General features: G+C 39.4%; 1 protein-coding gene and 1 long non-coding RNA gene across 15 annotated transcripts in view; one reads left to right on the top strand and one right to left on the bottom strand.

Moving 5' to 3' along the window:
• LOC140621664 (uncharacterized) overlaps positions 1–17,435 on the bottom strand; it is a 66,087-nt gene that overhangs the window by 3,681 nt on the left and 44,971 nt on the right. For 6 of the 13 annotated variants that reach the window (XR_012021430.1, XR_012021426.1, XR_012021428.1 and 3 more), the window contains 3 exons: positions 11,607–11,731; positions 10,352–10,531; positions 372–2,440 (listed from right to left, as the gene is read on the bottom strand). This is a non-coding gene — a long non-coding RNA (uncharacterized lncRNA). Of the gene's footprint in view, positions 1–371; positions 2,441–8,743; positions 8,836–10,351; positions 10,532–11,606; positions 11,732–17,435 lie in introns of those variants that run through there. The other 7 variants (XR_012021424.1, XR_012021425.1, XR_012021429.1 and 4 more) reach the window with 5 other exon arrangements.
• The window catches only part of KCNJ6 (potassium inwardly rectifying channel subfamily J member 6), a 270,328-nt gene that overhangs the window by 252,726 nt on the left and 167 nt on the right, over positions 1–17,435 (top strand). For both annotated transcript variants that reach the window (XM_072806963.1, XM_072806962.1), the window contains exon 4: positions 2,178–17,435. This exon is cut by the window's right edge and continues 167 nt beyond it. In XM_072806963.1, coding sequence (XP_072663064.1) covers positions 2,178–2,503 — 326 coding nt within the window. In that variant the 3' untranslated portion in view covers positions 2,504–17,435. The remainder of the gene's footprint in view (positions 1–2,177) is intronic.

Raw genomic sequence — 17,435 nt, 5'->3', positions numbered from 1 at the left:
AATAAAAAATGGGAAAGCATTCATGAGTATTTATTTAAACCTTGCTTATTCATCTTTTTATTACAAAAATCAAACAATCCCATTAAAATGGTACTATGGAAAGATATTTTACTATCTCTACAGAATTCAGTAAGTGAATTTTCTAGGGCTGCCATAACAAAGTATCACAATGAGGGCTTGAACAACAGACATGTATCGTCTCTTGGACATCCTCTTGGCTATATCGTGTTGTCTCTTGATACCAGTATCCCAAGTTTCGGATTCTTTCTTCAGCCAACTCTAGTATGATGTTAAATGTCCATTTAGATTTTAATTTTAATAATTGTGGGTTTTATTTCTAGTTGTTTTTTGGTTATTTATATAGCCAGAACTGAAGATCTAGGTGGATTTTATTTGTTCATCTCTGTTTTCTAGTCACTTTACAATAAACATGTACTTTCTTTATGAAAAAAGGTTATTCAAGTTATACTTTATCACCTTTTCCCTTTGACTTCCTATGTATTCCTCCTTCTGAGCCCACATGTCCCAGCTATCACCTGTCTTCCCTCATCATTCCCAAACACAGATAAAGAGTTGGCGGTTCAGGAGCAAAACACTGGTTGAGAAAAAAAAAGCAAGACAGTGCTCTTTTCTTTCCAGTACCTAGAAGTTCTGCGATATTTATTTCAGAGGCATAGAAGGGAGCTTTTATAGGTCAGCCAGGGAGACACTGTAGAGGTTAGCATTCAGTTTGGGGATAAAGAAGAAGAGCACAGGGCTAGAGTGAGGGCTATGCTGACTCTGCCCCTAACAGCTGAGTGGGGTAAATCGCTTACATCCCTGGCACCCCAGTTTCTTCTTCTAGTCATGAGGAGCAGATGCAATGCTCTGAGAACATTCCGTAATTCTGAATCCCTCTGTGTAAACGCCCACGTGTGTCCTCTTCTTCCCAGTCTACCTACATTCAGCACAAAGCAGTTGCCTGATACACCTTATTGGCTGTCCCCATGAATGACATCCTGACTGCCTGGCTGTTTTCTTGAATGAATGAACAGTGGCCACAGTATGACTTTTGTGAGCCTTAGGTAGTTTTACCTCTGTGGACCCCAAAAATGGTTTAATTATATTACATTTTACAATATAATTAGTATGAAGATGACTACATTAGCATTTTTCTTCTACCTAAAAGTTTATCTTTTTTTCTTCTGATTTTAAAAGAACTTTCGTGGGTCCTTGAAAGCACTGTAGGCCCTAGGCCCTGGATCTGCCTCACTAATGGGGAAGTCATCCCTGCAGGAACTACTCAATAGATGCCTTCCACATATGAGACGTTTCGTAAGAGAGCCCTTTGAGCAGTGCACCAATGCATTCTCCAGATTTTATGCCAAGCCCAGTTACCTAGTTCTCTTCTCTAAGGACATGAGTGGAGTTCCCCCTCATTCTGTCATTTCATATTAAAATAAAGCTGCTCCTGATTCCTGGGCTCCAGTAGCTCATATGGCATTTCTGTGCAAATTAGCAAGGGGCTTCTTATCTTGAAGAAGAAGGGGGAAAGCATTTAAAGTATTATATCATTGCACAGTCTAAATAACTATGCCCACTGAGCTTGGAGAAAGTGCAAAGTCAAGTGGGCATCCTTTCCAACCTCATTTGGGGCCACAGTTGTGGGCCTGAATGGCATAGTGGTGGGACAGTAACACTAATCCATGGTGTTCAGCTTAAAGGCATCCTTGGGGTAGTTCCACAAGCCAAACTTCATCCTAAGTCTGTGGCTGGAATGCTGAAGTCTCAGCAGGACTCTGGCAAAGTCTCTAAAAGCAATGGGAGAACAGAGTCACAGCCTCCAGTTTCTCCCAGGGCAAAAAGTAGATGAGGCACAACCACATGAACCTGTGTGTGTGTGCACACATGCTTAAGTGCATGTGTGCATGGCCTTGCAGGCAAGTTCTGGTTCTGTGAGCCAGAACTCTCATGTTGCCCCCCCCCGCCCAGAACTCCTGCTAGAGGCCGGGAAGCTCTTGCGCATGTTAGTGTATGTCTACAACATGAATAATACCTCCTTATTTGCAGCACCTTGTGCAGGGCACAGTCTGAACAGCTGCACACAGCAGCCGTGCCCAGCTCGCTGGGTCCCCTCGTTGATGGAAAGCCCACACTCCCAACATACTAAAGCCCTCCGTCCGTTCCCTTCTCTGCAGGGATGACATGCCAGGCTCGGAGCTCCTACATCACGAGTGAGATCCTGTGGGGTTACCGCTTCACGCCTGTCCTGACGCTGGAAGACGGGTTCTATGAGGTCGACTACAACAGTTTCCACGAGACCTATGAGACCAGCACCCCATCTCTCAGTGCCAAAGAGCTGGCTGAGCTAGCCAGCAGGGCGGAGCTGCCCCTAAGTTGGTCTGTGTCCAGCAAACTCAACCAACATGCAGAACTGGAGACCGAAGAAGAAGAGAAGAACCTGGAGGAACAAACAGAAAGGAATGGTGACGTGGCAAACCTAGAGAATGAATCCAAAGTTTAGTGTCCTAGCTGGGCAGCCACTTCTCCTCTTCCCTCACGCAGCCTTTTCTTGTCTCTCATTCTTTTTCTTTTTTTGTCTTTCTTACTTGGTTGTTTACTTATTTATATTTAATTTTGACATTTCCAGAAAACAAATCTTCAAGGTGTAAAATATCTACCTGCCCTCTCTCAGTTACTCAGATCGACAAGGTAGACATGGATTTGGTTCAGGTGCAACGTGCCCTCATTCGTGGCCCAAGCTTGCTCTCTTCCCTAAATACCACACATCCAACTTGTAGGGATTTAAGCTACTTACCTGCATGTCTTGTACAATACCAGATCACTCAAAGAGTGTGTCAAAGATTTTACCTGGGATAGGACAAGTTAGGTCTCTGGTGCCTATTTACTCATGCAGTGAGACATAGCGTATAACCCTCAATTTTATAGATTCAAATAAATTTCATCTACAGGGTGAGGTGCTTGCCCCATACAGGCATTGCAGTTATAGGACCCGGGTCAGGTAAAGACAGAAACACTGTACATATATATGCCTTATGTAATTACTTTCTTTTCGCAGTTAGTAAAAAAAAACCCAGCATGTACAAAAGTACTGTAGAACAGAACTTCTAAATAATGTACATAGATGTATAATTAATGTAGGTTTAGATACATAACTTTAGAAATAAGATGCAAAAAAAAAAAAAAAAAGATTCCCAATGTACAGTAGGCATTTCTGTTTCGTTGTCTTTGCTTTCTCAATTTCTTTGGTCCCATTGACTGCTGGTCCTTAGTGCATGGCCTTTGTTCCGTGTCCCAGACTGGTAGTGTTTGGGTACCTCACTGTTCCCTTGCTGATCCTTTCATTGAATCTAATAAGCCATAGGTCTGGGGGAAGTTAAGAGGTCTAGTACATGGCAAAACCCACCACCAATATGCTGATATACTGTGAAATGTTTACAAAACTGAGGTCTCTTTTTTTAGTAACAGGAGCCTCACTGACTAGCCTGGGGGAATATTCCAGGGGGAGGACACTCTCTGGCATGTGACCAATGATGTGTTTATGCTTTCCACGTGAGCTGTCACCCTTTGTAGTACAAGAGTTTGGGAAACTCTTCTTCTACAAAACCATGGATTCTCCAGCTGTTCCACTCTGTAATCATGAGAAACTACAGACTTAAAAAATAAGACATGGTAATTTAGCAGAAGATGGTTTGGGTCCAAAGCCATGACATTGGTGAAGGCATGCAGTAGGAGACATATGTTGTAATCATTCACCTTACACACTTTGACTCCATCTGGCTATCTTCCTGTCCCTGCCAGTTTATCCGTCAGCACTTCCTGCATTTGTATCTATTATTATTCGTATTCTTTTATTATTATGAAATGACCAGAGTTCAATAGTCAAAGATAAAAAGGCAACTACAAAATCTCTCTAGAGTGTGCCACAGGTGGGAAATCAAATCCAAAGTGTCTCCCAATCAGAAGAATACAAGCAAAAAACTGCAGCCTTAATTCATTGTAATCTGCAAAGATCAATGGAGAGAGAGAGAGAGATTGAGAGAGAAGAGAAGGAAGGAAAGCATTTTGTACTAAAACTCTAAATTCAAGATGAAAAAAAAATCAAATAAAAAGATAAGAAATGGAAGAGAATGTCAGACAAAATCTCAAGGGCAGGTGGACATTTTGCACTATAACAGATCTTTCACATTAATTTCACAATTTTAAACTATTTGTTCCCTAAAACAGTTGCCCATCATAAGCATTCATTGACTGAATTAAGTTCCTTTTCAGCACGGGCTGTGCTCAGTTTGAGGCTTTGTGCCACAAAGGTCAAAGAACTCAAACTAGCTTTCACTCACTTCCTGTTGCCCTTGATTTCCCCCGACCAGATTGGCCAGGCCTTCACTGTAGTTTGGGGACCTTGTCTACCATAAAGTATGTCCCAGAGATAAGGAATGTGGCTCCTCAGTTTAACACAGTGGTCTCCTCCCACTTCTGAGACCTCAATCAGGACAACTGCTTCTTGGCAGTGACTCAACTGAAAACAAAACTGTTGGCCATAGCCCTTTCCTGTTTGCCAATATTTCACTTTTTGCATTGAGTATCTGTCGAATCATTTATTCATTCCACACAATCCAAGGAGGAGGTTGTAGTCAAGGAGGAGGAGAGAGCCCCATACACTTCCTGCCAGGCTGTGGGGAGGTACTGTGGCCTTACCTCGCTGTAGCCTTATGAAAGGCGCCCTTGACTTGAGGGCACTAACCCTGCAGCATCCCCAGAGTTGCAGGGCAAGGCATGGTAGCACAAAGTAAGATGAAGCACGAGCTGCAAAAGTTTGCTAAATTTAGCTCTTGATGACTCAGTAGGCCTTTTTTTAATCTGTTACTAAGGCTCAAAGGACAACACACACCCTGTTGTCTGGTTGGAAGAGCAGTTCGGGGCCCTTTAGCACAAATGAACGAAGAGTCTTGACAACCCTTTGGTCATGCACATGTGTTAGTTCTCTATCTGTGACAAGGCACTCGGGTGTGAGGTCCCTCCCTATTTCTCATTGTCTTTGGTGTCAATGTAGTTGGAGACAGAACATGAACCAAATCTCGTTTTTGTAATGTGAGCCTCTGAATCTTTAAACAAGGATGCTCCAGAAGAACCTTTTACTAGAATGTCCCTATCAAACGTGTCTATTTTTCTACAATTATTGATACCACAGTTTAACAGTGTATTTTGTGTCAACTGTTAAAATTTGGAATTGAAAGAAGCTCATTAAGACTGAATTTTCTAAGCAGCAAGTATTGAATGGTGTTTTTCATTAAGACTGTACAACAAAGATGAGCCCACAATTTCTACTCATTCTATTCTACATAACCAGTCCCCATTTACGTAGTCACTTTGTTAGGAAATCAAGTGCTATGAAAATAAACAAGCCTATTTTAATGCAACAATACCCATAACTGATGAGGATCACTCGCAACTTGATATTTTGGTCTGTTGGTTTGGTGTGTTTGAGTCACTTTCCATAAAAGCATGGTGGGATCTGATAACCAGATAAGAATTTTGAGCTAAAGCGTTATGGTTTGCCACAGTCAACCCCAATCTGGAGGAAAGGGCAGATTCAGCTGGAAGCATGACCTCCCCAAGGGCTGCTGAGACCCTCAGATTCTCACTTCCACCCACCCCAATACACCCCATATGCTTTCCAACTGGAAAACCTATTGTTTATAAGTCAACTTTATGTAACTAATAAAATCGTTTATGTTTTTGGCTGTCCCCTGAGCGAATGATACTCTTTTGAATCAACATATTTGTGATCACTGTAACGCCAGGTCATTGTTTATCCATTCCTCATAACGTGGCATTCCTGCCTGTTAACCCAACATGTGTCCATAAGAAGGAACTCCCTCTTCCCCCACTCCCTTCCTCCATCTGTCTCTCTCTTTTGTGCTGTCCCTAGTTCCCCAGTGCCAGGTCCATCAACTTAGTTCAGTGTCTTATGTTCCCTAACAAAAATCCAACTATTGTCTTTAAAAATGTCAACATGTTTCTTAAGCACAATTTTCTCTTGTGGGTTTACCCAAACTAGGGCTCTGAACTATCTATTTCTCATTGTATTCTAATTAAAAAATTATTTGTGACTTCATTCAAAAGCCTAAATTTTGAAGTCTCCAGAGAAACATCTTTATGCTTTCCCTCCCTACACTTTCTTACATTTCAGTTTTCTTATTTTTTCCCTTTTGCTTTTTAATTTAGATGTAAGCCAGTATCTTTGGGATGTTTAGAAACTGTTTAGAAAGGCGGGAGCTGGTGGACAGAGAGATTATAAAAATAACATCAGATAACAATTCGAATTCACCCAAAGAATGTGAAATCATTTGATTAACTGAATAATTCAAGATAAAAAAGTCATAATATTCATAATCATTTCCAAGACAGTGTGCTAATAGTCTGACTAGTTTTCAGTCTTTCTTTCCTTGACTTGGGTGATACTCTATGCAACTCAGAAAAGTCAAAAGGGTAGTTGGAAATTAAATGCCCCGTATAAATGGAAAAAAGTATCTTCTATAATTTCCTTTCAATGGATGGCTATAAAATTAAAAAACATAGTATATACGTAATAGACGATTCATCGATACCTCATTACAACATAGTAAAATCACATTATCTTGTTTCTAGCTTTATGGCCAACCTGTTTAAGAAAATGTGATCTTTTCATTTAAAATGGAGTAAAACACACCTCTTCCTAATACTTCTGCCCTTAATGTGTCAGAGGATTTCTGATGCAGTGTCATCAGAAGTGAAAAGCTCTGTAAGGCTACGAAGAGCCTTGTATTTTGACAAAGCACAATATGAATACACAATACAAAATAATATTACACCCTACATTGTGCAGTGTTTGGGAACATTCAGAGCACTTGCATAAATTATGTCATTTAATTCTAATCCACCAAGAAAGCTTGACTATTATAATTCATATTTTATAAAAGAAAAACTAGGGTGTGGGCAGATTGGGTAACTTTCCCAAGGTTATGAGTCTAGTAATAATAGGTCCTGGTCTCAAATCCAGAGGCCAAGGCTTAAGCTATGCTCTCCATTTATTACAGAAAGGGTCAGCAAACCAAATCTACTCATAGACTCTGGCCCACTGCCTGTTTTTGCACCACTCGTGAGCAAAGAATGACTTTCACATTTTTAAGCAGTTGGGGGAAAAAAGACAAAATATTTTCTGACATGAGAGAATTGTATGAAATTCCAATTACAGTGTCCATAAATAAAATTTTATTGGAATACAGCCACACTCATTCATTTGTGTGTTGCCTATGACCGCTTTCACACAATACGAGTAGAGTTGAGTGTTTAAGACAGAGACCATACATCCAGAAGGCTAAAATATTACTATCTGGCCCTTTACAGGAAGTTTGCCAACTGCTATACTGTACTATTAAGTACTACTAGTTACTAAATATTGTACTGTGCTACTAAAGGATTCCTGGACAACTCAGAATGATGACATTCTTTTCAATATAAATGCATTGAAATTACTCACAGAAAAAAATAACACAGTCATAGATTCAGGTGTCAAAGGAAGACTCCTTCCTTTTTGTAACCATTCCCCCAGAGCGCTAAATAAATAACCAGCCAAGATTCAGTGGCCAACTCAGAAAGCGATAAGATAAAACAACTCCTTAATGAAAGGGGAATGTCCACTCCAGTGCCTGAGACATTGCACCATTTAAATATGTAGATAGTTGGGACACATGTCTCCAATTAGCAGGGCGAACTGGACTTGCAGTGGGTCGCCACACATCAAACCAGCTTCCCCTCCCTGACTTGTCTTCTCTCTTATGCTCCCTTGGAAGATGGAGCCTGTATCTTCCTGCTAGTTCTCTCTGGCCTGCAACTGATCAACGTGATGAAGATGAAACCATTGCTCATATCTGGCTGTCCTAGTTCTGGCTCTCTTCAGCCACTTGGCCAAAAGTTTAGCATGAGAATTAGAATAAATGCTTCTTTTGGAAAACTAAGAGGTTCTTTGAAAAGAGCTCAGGAAGAAACAGTAGTTAAGGGTTGTTGGATTGTTTGTCACTTTCTGAATCCAAAGCGCAAGATAAAGATTGGTAATTACAGAAATATTAAATGCAAGAAATCCAGAAAATGGAGTTTTGAGACAAGTCAATATTAAATGACATTCTTTAGTATCACTAAGATGAACTCACTTGTGTTCTAAGAAAGCATTTCCAAAGCCAGACATGGATCAGCCAAGTGAGGTTCTTTAACTCTACAGTTCTATTGAAAATATATATATCAGGTTCTCTAATTATGTGGGGGGAAAATTTTGTCACAAATCATTGTGATGTACTGCTGAAAGATTAATGATGGAAACTGAGATAAATTTGGTCCTGTGTCTAAATCTAAATAGTTATAATATCTGAGATATAGATGATGCACAAAACTCATGACACTGCAACTGTATGGAACAGCATAATAACTACATGAGATAAAAAGAAATCCTCAAAGTTCAACACCATAAAGCTTAAATAAATGTAAAAGGAGTCAAACTTTTACATGGCCTCATTGCCTTGGTTAAAAAAAAAAAAAAAAATGCTGGACGCCTCCACCTAATTCAAATAAGGAAGTCCTAAGAAGGGAATGAGGGCAAAATACTTTGAGACATGTGAAAACAGCTCATTGAGATAGAAGCATGATTGAATGATGGAGATTTATCACCAATGAAAATGGCTTTTATAAAGTTAATTTTAGATACTACCCCCTAGATGTGAATCCTAATGTGTTCTGTGGTCGGCCAGTGAATTGTGACCACATAGGCAATAGATCTTGATTTCAGAGAATGAAGTGTTCCTACAATCAAAGGGTAATTGACCATTGCAAGATTAAGACTCTGCAACCATTGTATTAACACTGATCATAAATACTGTGATATCAACCAGCCGATTCTTCATATAAGAATATGAAGGGCTGTTTTTCTCAGGCAATGTAAATATCCTCTACCAACAGGCACTAGTGAAATAAACATATAATGCATCATTATTTCTAAAATTCTGATAGAAATCATAAAATACCCATCCAAAGGAGCAAGAAATCCTAGGAGCCTAAGTTCAGACCTCTTTGGCTACTAAAACCCCAGTCCATGCTGAATGCCTTATGGAATACACAGTGTTGGGTCTATCAGCACTAAACATAGCTACAGACCTGGATCGACCAGAGCACAGAGAGCTGAGCTCCCATCAGCTGTGCACGATCAGAACCTCTGGCTCCATGGCCACTATTCTTAGAGAAGGAGACGGAACACTGTTTTCAGATCCAGTTGGTGCCATTCTGGCATCATCTCTTGGCATTATTTCAAATGGGAGTGGGTGTGGTCAACCCTCCCTTGGTTCATTTTGGCCATGCCCACCTGCTGCAGGCTTTCTGTGTGAGTCTCTCCCTTCAGGTCTGGTTCCTGCTCATGCAGATAATGACACCCTCTCCCAGAAGACAGAGCAACTCTGTGTCTTTTGAGCTTCTCTTGGCCAGCATCCTGGGCCCTACAGAGCACACACCTAGATCAGGGGTGGCAACTCTCCCTAGAAGAACTGAAGTAAGACCTTTTGCAACCCCTATGCACAGGAGTGCTTCTCCCATACAGAAGTCAAAACCAAATAATACTACTGTGTAAATAGAGTAAATGTAAGGAAGTCCAAAAAAGTTCTCATTTTCCCATGATGATTACCTGGATGATATTTTCCCCTTTATGTATCTAATTCTTCAACCTCTGGAAATTCTCACTTTTTAATATAATGATGCCATGAGCACAAACTCAGCTGTCCCATCAGGCAATCCCAACTATTACCCTAGATGGTCTGATCTTGTTCCCTTTTTTTAAGTAAGAGGTTCTAATCTGTTCAAACCTATCCCTAGACCAATCCAAATGTTGTCCTGGCCAAGAAATTTCATGTACCCTTTTTCCTCTAGCAGGAACCAACAAATGAGGACAGCATTGTCAAGAGTCTCCTCTTTATTTGCAAGGAACCACCCTGGATTGCAACACTTAGAGACACAACTTATGTTGTCCCCAGGTCCCCACAGGGTTATCATGTCACCACAGGTCATCGTCTAAGCATTCTACCGAGTTTCTCTTTCTGAATTCCTCCCTTCCTCCCTTAGCTCACCACTAAAAGCCATCTTTCCAGGCACCACCTTTCTCTGGGTTTCTGTGGCATTTTTGAGTTGCAGCCAAGAACCCATTATTGAGGTTAGTCCCATCTCTTACTACCTAATTTTCCACTACTGGTTTTAATTGAGCACATAATATGTTCACAGTCTGACCACCTGAAACCAAAAAGGTAGAAAATTTCATTTCTGCCCCCATACACACCTTGAGAGCTCATGAGTGATGGCGGGGCATTATGACATCAGCCCATAACTGAGCAGAGTGTAATGTGAGGTCTTGTCCTGAAGGGAAGCTGGACTTTTCCAGGGGAATCTTCTTGTCCCTTGCTATCCAGCTTGCCAAAGATGATCCTGAATATCTTTATTCAGCCCAGTGGATCAGCATCTAAAATGAGAGTTATACAGGAACAACAGTGAACTCCCACACGTGTACAAGATTCTGAAATGATGACCTAAATATATGCCTGTGTTGGCAAAGTGGCCTTTCCTCCCCCACTGTCTGCAGACTGTGCTCTGGGGAAAAACCAAGCACCTATGTGGTGCCTAGTTACCCAGGCCTGTATGGCTGCTGCCATGGCAACCTGCAGCCTATCAGTGTAGACCTTTCCATGGAGTCTCTGAGGAGAACTAGCAGAGAGGCTCCAAGGCTGGAGTTCCCAAAAGCTGGTCCACCTGCAGACAGCCCTTGGGGAATCCTAAGAGATATGGGGCAGTGCCCAGGCAAACGGGTACTCATTCAGTGGCCAAGTATAGGATATTACTATTCCTTCTTCCTAGGAGAGTATGCACTTGGTGGCCAAACTCCTCCTAAAAAAGCTATTCTTTAAGCCATCATCCCCATCCCACATACACACCCACACCCAAATCACATTCGCCTTTAAAAGAGAGAGAGAGAGATCCCAAAACCAAATTCACATTATCTGGTGTAATAGATATCCGAAGTGCTGCCATTTTATTAATCATTAGACAAGCTCTGCCTAAATAGTGTTTCAGTAATAATCCCAAGTATAAAGAAAATCAATTTAAAATTTTTACTTAGAAATTCTTTTAGACAAAAAAAAAAAAAAAAAGGAGTTTCTTCTTAGAAAACCTGATTTCAAGTGCTCATTTTTGTCCCCAGGATGCAAAGTCTCAAGAATACTATTTCTCCATAAACTTGCTATTTCCCATCTGACTTTGAACCTGAGGACAGACTCCTTTACATTGGCATGAAAGGTTAAGTAGAATTTAGCACTGAAACTTTCAGAGTTAAATTTGGTCTGGACCTATGAACCCAGGTAGAAGTAAACTCTACTAACCAGTAACAACTCTGCACCAATCCCCCCCTAGACAACAACCTCAGGGAAATTTTAGATGTGGAAATTCTGCTGAAGGTGATGGCTTGCTTTCAGAGAGAGGATGGTAGTGTTCAAATCTCTGGGTCATGCCCACACTGTGCACATCAGGCCAGATCAGCTTACCTGGTTTATAGCTTGCTCAGTCAGCTGGCGACGTCCATCAGGGGCATTAGTGAATAAATGAGAACTTTCTGCAATCTGAACAACCACACTGGAAGACTTTTCTTCCATCTTATTTTCCAGTTCTGCTACAAGATACATCGACAAGACATGTGGTTTGTTATTCTGTGGTTCCCCTCTACACATACCTTCATATTCTTTTTCCTTTTCCAAAAGAAAGAAGGCCCCTCTTAATATTGCATGATACGGTGGTAGTATTTCCAATCCTTTGTAACTAACTCCTTAACTAACAAATGCAATGACCCTCTTCCCACATATACACACACATGCACATAGGTACATAAACATATACACATATATTTATACACAAGTATACATGCGCTCATACACACACGCACATGCACACACACACACACACACACATTTACCTCCCCCAGTCAGTTAGAAGCTAGTCCATATATGTGAATTTCCAGAAAACCAGTCTTAAGAATACCAATAACTCCCTCCCCAACCATCACAGTGATATTCTTTCTAAAATGTTACCATAGGCCTCTGGGACTCACAGGCTATGGGTCATAAAGTAACCTTTTATTTATATATATTGTTTTGTAGAAAACCTGGATTTAGTCTGAGGGAAACAGGATTCTGATCCTGGTTCCATCCCCAGATAAGTTATATGGTCTGGGATAAATCACTGAACTTCTCAAAAAACAGTTTTCTCATCTTTTTTTTTTTTGACTAATAATCTTTATTTTTTTAGCACAGTTTTAGGTTCATAGAAAAATTGGGTTAAAAGTACAGAGAGCTGGGACACCTGAGTGGCTCAGTGGTTGAGAATCTGCCTTCAGCTCAGGTAGTGATCCTGGGGTCCTGGGATCGAGTCCCACATCAGGCTCCCTGCATGGAGCCTGTTTCTACTTATGCCTGTGTCTTTGCCTCTCTCTGTGTTTCTCTCGTGAATAAATAAATAAAATCTTTTAAAAAAAAGTACAGATAATTCTCATACATTCCCCTGGCCCCACACATCCACAACCTCCCCAGTTATCAACATTCTGCACCAGAGTTGTACACTTGCTACAATTGGTGAACCTACATTGACTCATCATTACCACCCAGAGTCCACAGTTTACATTAGGGTTCACTCTTGGTGGTGTGCATTCTATGAGTTTTGACAAATGCATAATGCATAATGACATACATCCACCAATGCAGTTTCATGCAAAACAGTTTCACTGACCTAAAAATTCTCTATGCTCTCCCTATTTATCTCTCTCTCCCTCCAACCCTCGACAACTACTGATCTTTTTACCATCTTTAGAGTTTTGCCTTTTCCAAAATGTCATATAGTTGAGATCATACAGTGTACAGTCTTTCAGATTAGCTTCTTTCACTTAATAGTATGCACTTAAGAGTATTTCACACCTTGTATTTCACACTTGACAGCTCATTTTTTAGGGCTGAATAATATTTTATTGTCTGGATGTACATGGTTTATATATTTATTTACATACTGTTGGTTGCTTTCAAGTTTTGGCAATGATGAATAAAGCTGCTATAAACGTTTGTGTGCAGGTTTTTGTGTAAACATAGTTTTCCATTCATTTGGGTAAATACCAAGGAGCATGATTGCTGCATAATATGATAAAACCATCTTTAGTTTTGAAGGAAACTGCCAAACTATTTTCCAAAGTAGCTATACCATTTTGCATTCCCACAAACAGTGAATGAGAGTTCCTATTGCCTCGTATCCTTGCCAACATTTGGTGTTACCAGTGTTCTGGATTTTGGCCATTCTAATAGGTGTGCACTGGTATCTCATTGTTGCTTTCATTTGCATTTCCCTGCTGATATGATATGGAGCATCTTTTAATATACTTATTTGCCATCTGTACATCTTCCTTGGTGAGGTGCTTGTTCAGGTCTTTGCCCATTTTTATTCAGGTTGGTTGTTTTTTTTATTGTTGAGTTTTAAGAGTTCTTTGAATATTTTGGATAACAGTCTTTTATCGGATGCTTCTTTTACAAATATTTTCTCCCAATCTATAGTTTGTCTTCTCATTCTTTTGATAGTATCTTTTGCAGAGCATAAATGTTTAATATTAACAAACACCAGCTTATAAATTCTTCCCTCATGGATCATGCCTTTGGTGTTGTATTTTTAAATTCATTGCCATACCCAAGGTCATCCAGGTTTTCTCATATCCTATCTTAAAGGAGTTTTATAGTTTTGCATTTTACATCTAAATAATTTTGGGTTAATTTTTGTGAAGAGTTTAAGGTCTGTGTCCAGATTTTGGGGGGAGGGGAGTTTATATGACTGTATATAGTTTCTCCAGAACAAACCGTTTGTTGAAAAGACTATATTTTCATCTCTGTATTGCATTTGCACTTTTGTCAAAGATCAACTGACTACACTTACAGGGTTCTATTTCTGGGCTTTCTGTTCTGCTCCATTATCTACTTGTCTATTCTTTCACCAATATCACACTGTGCTGATCACTGTAGCTTTACAGTAAGCCTTGAGGTTGGATAGTGTCAGTCCTCTAATGCATTGAATCTGTAGATCAATTTGGGAAGAACCTGACAATATGAAGTCTTGACAAAATTGAGTCTTTCCTATTCATGAACATGGAATATCTCTCCATTTACTTAGTTCATTTGTTATCTTTCATCAGAGTTCTGTGATTTTCCTTATATAAATCTTGTACATATTTTGTTCGATTTATACCTAAGTATATTTGGGAGGATGCTAATGTAAATAATATTGTGTTTGTAGTTCCTGATTCTACTTGTTTATTGATATATAGGAAAGTGAGTGACTTTTTGTATATTACCTGTATCCTGTAACCTTGCTATGATAGTTTTTGGTATTCTTTCAGATTTTTTACATGAACATTCATGTCATCTGCAAAGATAATTTTATTTTTCTCCCCAATCCCTCCAAACACTGCTTTCACTGCATCCCACAAATCTTGATAAATTGCATTTTTATTCTCATTTAGTTCAAAATATTTTTTAATTCTCTTAAGATTTCTTCCTTGACCTATGTGTTATTTAGAAGTTGTTGTTGAATCTCTGAGTATTTTGAGATTTTTCCATTTTTATATTGGATTTCTAGTTTAATTCTATTGTGGTCTAGAGGAGACTTTATATGATTTCTATACTTTCAAGTTTGTTAAGATGTGCTTTATGGCCCAGTATGTGGTTTATCTTGGTGAATGTTCCATGTGAGCTTCAGAAAATTTTTTCTGTTAGTTTCCTTGTCATTTTCAACAAGGATTCAAATCCCCCAGTCTCTGCTTCTATGATTCTAATAGCAGTTCCAGTCTATACCACCCCTATACTAGATAGCCCCAGATGATTTAGCTTTAAGTCTTACCTATTTTTAACAGTTTCACTAATTCCTATGCTAGCAGCAATGAAATTTTACCACTCTTCATACACTTGTCTCCAGGATCTCCTTATCAAAAATATCCTTCTCTCCTCTCTTCTATCACCACTACATGCCATAGCAAATAGACAAGTTATGAGTTAGGTGCCTTCCAGACAAATGAAATGTTACCAGACAAGCACTATAGTCTCCCCTACAGTAAATAAAAGCCCCCAAAGAGGTTGGCATCTTTGATAGAAGTGCATGAATACATCTTGCTGGCACATCCATGAATATAGTTCAATCAGCTCCAGCAGGTTATTGGCAACTTGCTTTTAACCTGAACTCTTCTTTACCTTCCCTGAAGCATGTATCTAGGACCCCAGGACAAAAAAAAAAAAAAATTAATACTAAATCAAGTAGAATATAATTAGGGAGGCAAAGAACTTAAACCATAACATTTTAATTCAACTGCTTTATGTCAGCCATATCACTCTTTTCCATTATGAATTGAAAGATAATTCACTGTATTTGTCTTTCCTAATAAAGTAGCACAATACAAGGCCTGAAATATTTAATAATGCCCAATAAAATATGAAGTCATTCTGTGAGCAAAGCATTTCCTAAGACAGGAAAAAATTATTCTGAAAAGTTCACTAGTTCAAAAGTCCAAAGCAGTACCTAAACTTCGGTAGTCTTTTTAATCAGGAATCTATGAAACTGAGGATAAGTCTTATTCTGATTTGAGGGCTGCATGTCTTTTAGACATTCACGCTTCTATTGACCTAGAAGTTCCCATTCTTACCATCACACAGAACTGTTAGGATTTATTTAAACAAAACAAAGCCTAGCCACTCTTAGAACCAAGTCATCAAGCTGGGTGTCATTGGGCTGCATGTTGGTGTTCCAGTTCCAGTATCCACTCCTAAAGAATAAAAGTCCTCTAAAAAGAAACAAGGCACAAACATATTTGACCTTCAACATTGTTCCCAGAAATCCATGTAAGAACTTGAGTTTAAAAAAAAAATTAAAAAAAAAAAAAAAGAACTTGAGTTTTTGATAAGGTGTTCACATTTTACAGAGAAATAAAATGTTCGGCTTCCAAGGTGCATGAAGTTCACTAAAGCTGGGAGTAGACACACACTTGTATCTCCATTCTCAGGGATCTAAGCTGCCAACTAAAATTAGAACTCCACTAAAAATATTCTGAAAGCTAGTGGATGTCCCATATTTTATTGTTCTAAATTGACATTTGTTTGACTGAGTATTGACCCATGAACACTTGTAGTACAGTGGGCAAGTTCTAGGCAGGTTGCTGTAAAGACCAAGAAATAATGACATCTTCCTCTGCCTTCAACAAGCCTACAACCTCATGGCAACCAGCTCTTACCATGTGACCACACTGTGCTGAGTGAATTGAACCACACAAAAGCCCCGTGAGCAAATACTGACTCCCACTTTATAAATAAAGAAACTGGGGCATAACGAGAAATATTAACTTACTCTAGTTTAAGAAATAAGACAACTTAATAGGGAGGGTACAACAACTGTTCTGAAATTTAAAGAAAGCAGATCAGCTTCTGCGTAAGTAATCAGGAATGGTTTCCTAGGGAAGAAAGGGACATTTGTCCTAACATTCCTGGAGATTGGGTGGGATTTGGAACATAAAGACCCAGGAGGAAGTCTTCCTTTCAGTGTGAGGACCCAGCATGGGGGAGAGGTCAACAAAAGCAAGACTGGAGTGAGGGGGGATGGGAGGTGTCTAGGCCAGCCTAGATGGGATGGGATGGCTTATTGTAGGATTTGATAAAATATGCATTTTGAAAACTGATGCTAAATTGTAGGAGATTTGGGGTTTCAGGCTAAGGAAGACAAACTGAGGTAGGAATAATAAGGCAGTATTTGTTAGTAAATCCACCATAGCACTTTAAAAAGTTCTTAAATCTCTAGGATTGAGTTTTTTTAAATAATAACTTTCACTGGAAAAAAGCAAAATGTCTTTAAGGAAACCATCAAGGACTTTGAGATGATTCAGTGAATCTGTGAAAAACAGAATAAATCATTGGTGGAATCCTAACAGCAATTAGTAGCAAACTACATGTCCAGCAAAATCATAAAACAAGGGTTATTATAGGAGAGAATTACAGATATTAAACAATACAATTCACAAGATAAAGTTATATTCGGGTAAAACCTTTAGATTATCCTATAGAGATGAACAGAAAGAAAATAAGGAAATGCATCTTTTAAAAAATCCTACCAAGGCTTCTGACTTTTCCTTGTGGTGAGTTAATTAAGATTTCCTTCCAAAGTCAGTATTGTCAACCTTCCCACCATGCTTTTTGGAAAGGAAAGCCAGGAAGGGTTCAAGTACTGGTTTGGCTCCTGACTCACCTTTTGGTCTTTCTGTGACTCCCTTTACTCAACTCCAAGTACATCTGTGCACGGACAATGAGATGAAA

The sequence above is a fragment of the Canis lupus genome, chromosome 30 (genome assembly GCF_048164855.1).
Source record: "Canis lupus baileyi chromosome 30, mCanLup2.hap1, whole genome shotgun sequence".
NCBI lineage: Eukaryota > Metazoa > Chordata > Mammalia > Carnivora > Canidae > Canis > Canis lupus.
The sequence above is the reverse complement of the archived record's forward strand: the minus strand, read 5'-3'. Positions and strand labels throughout refer to the sequence as shown.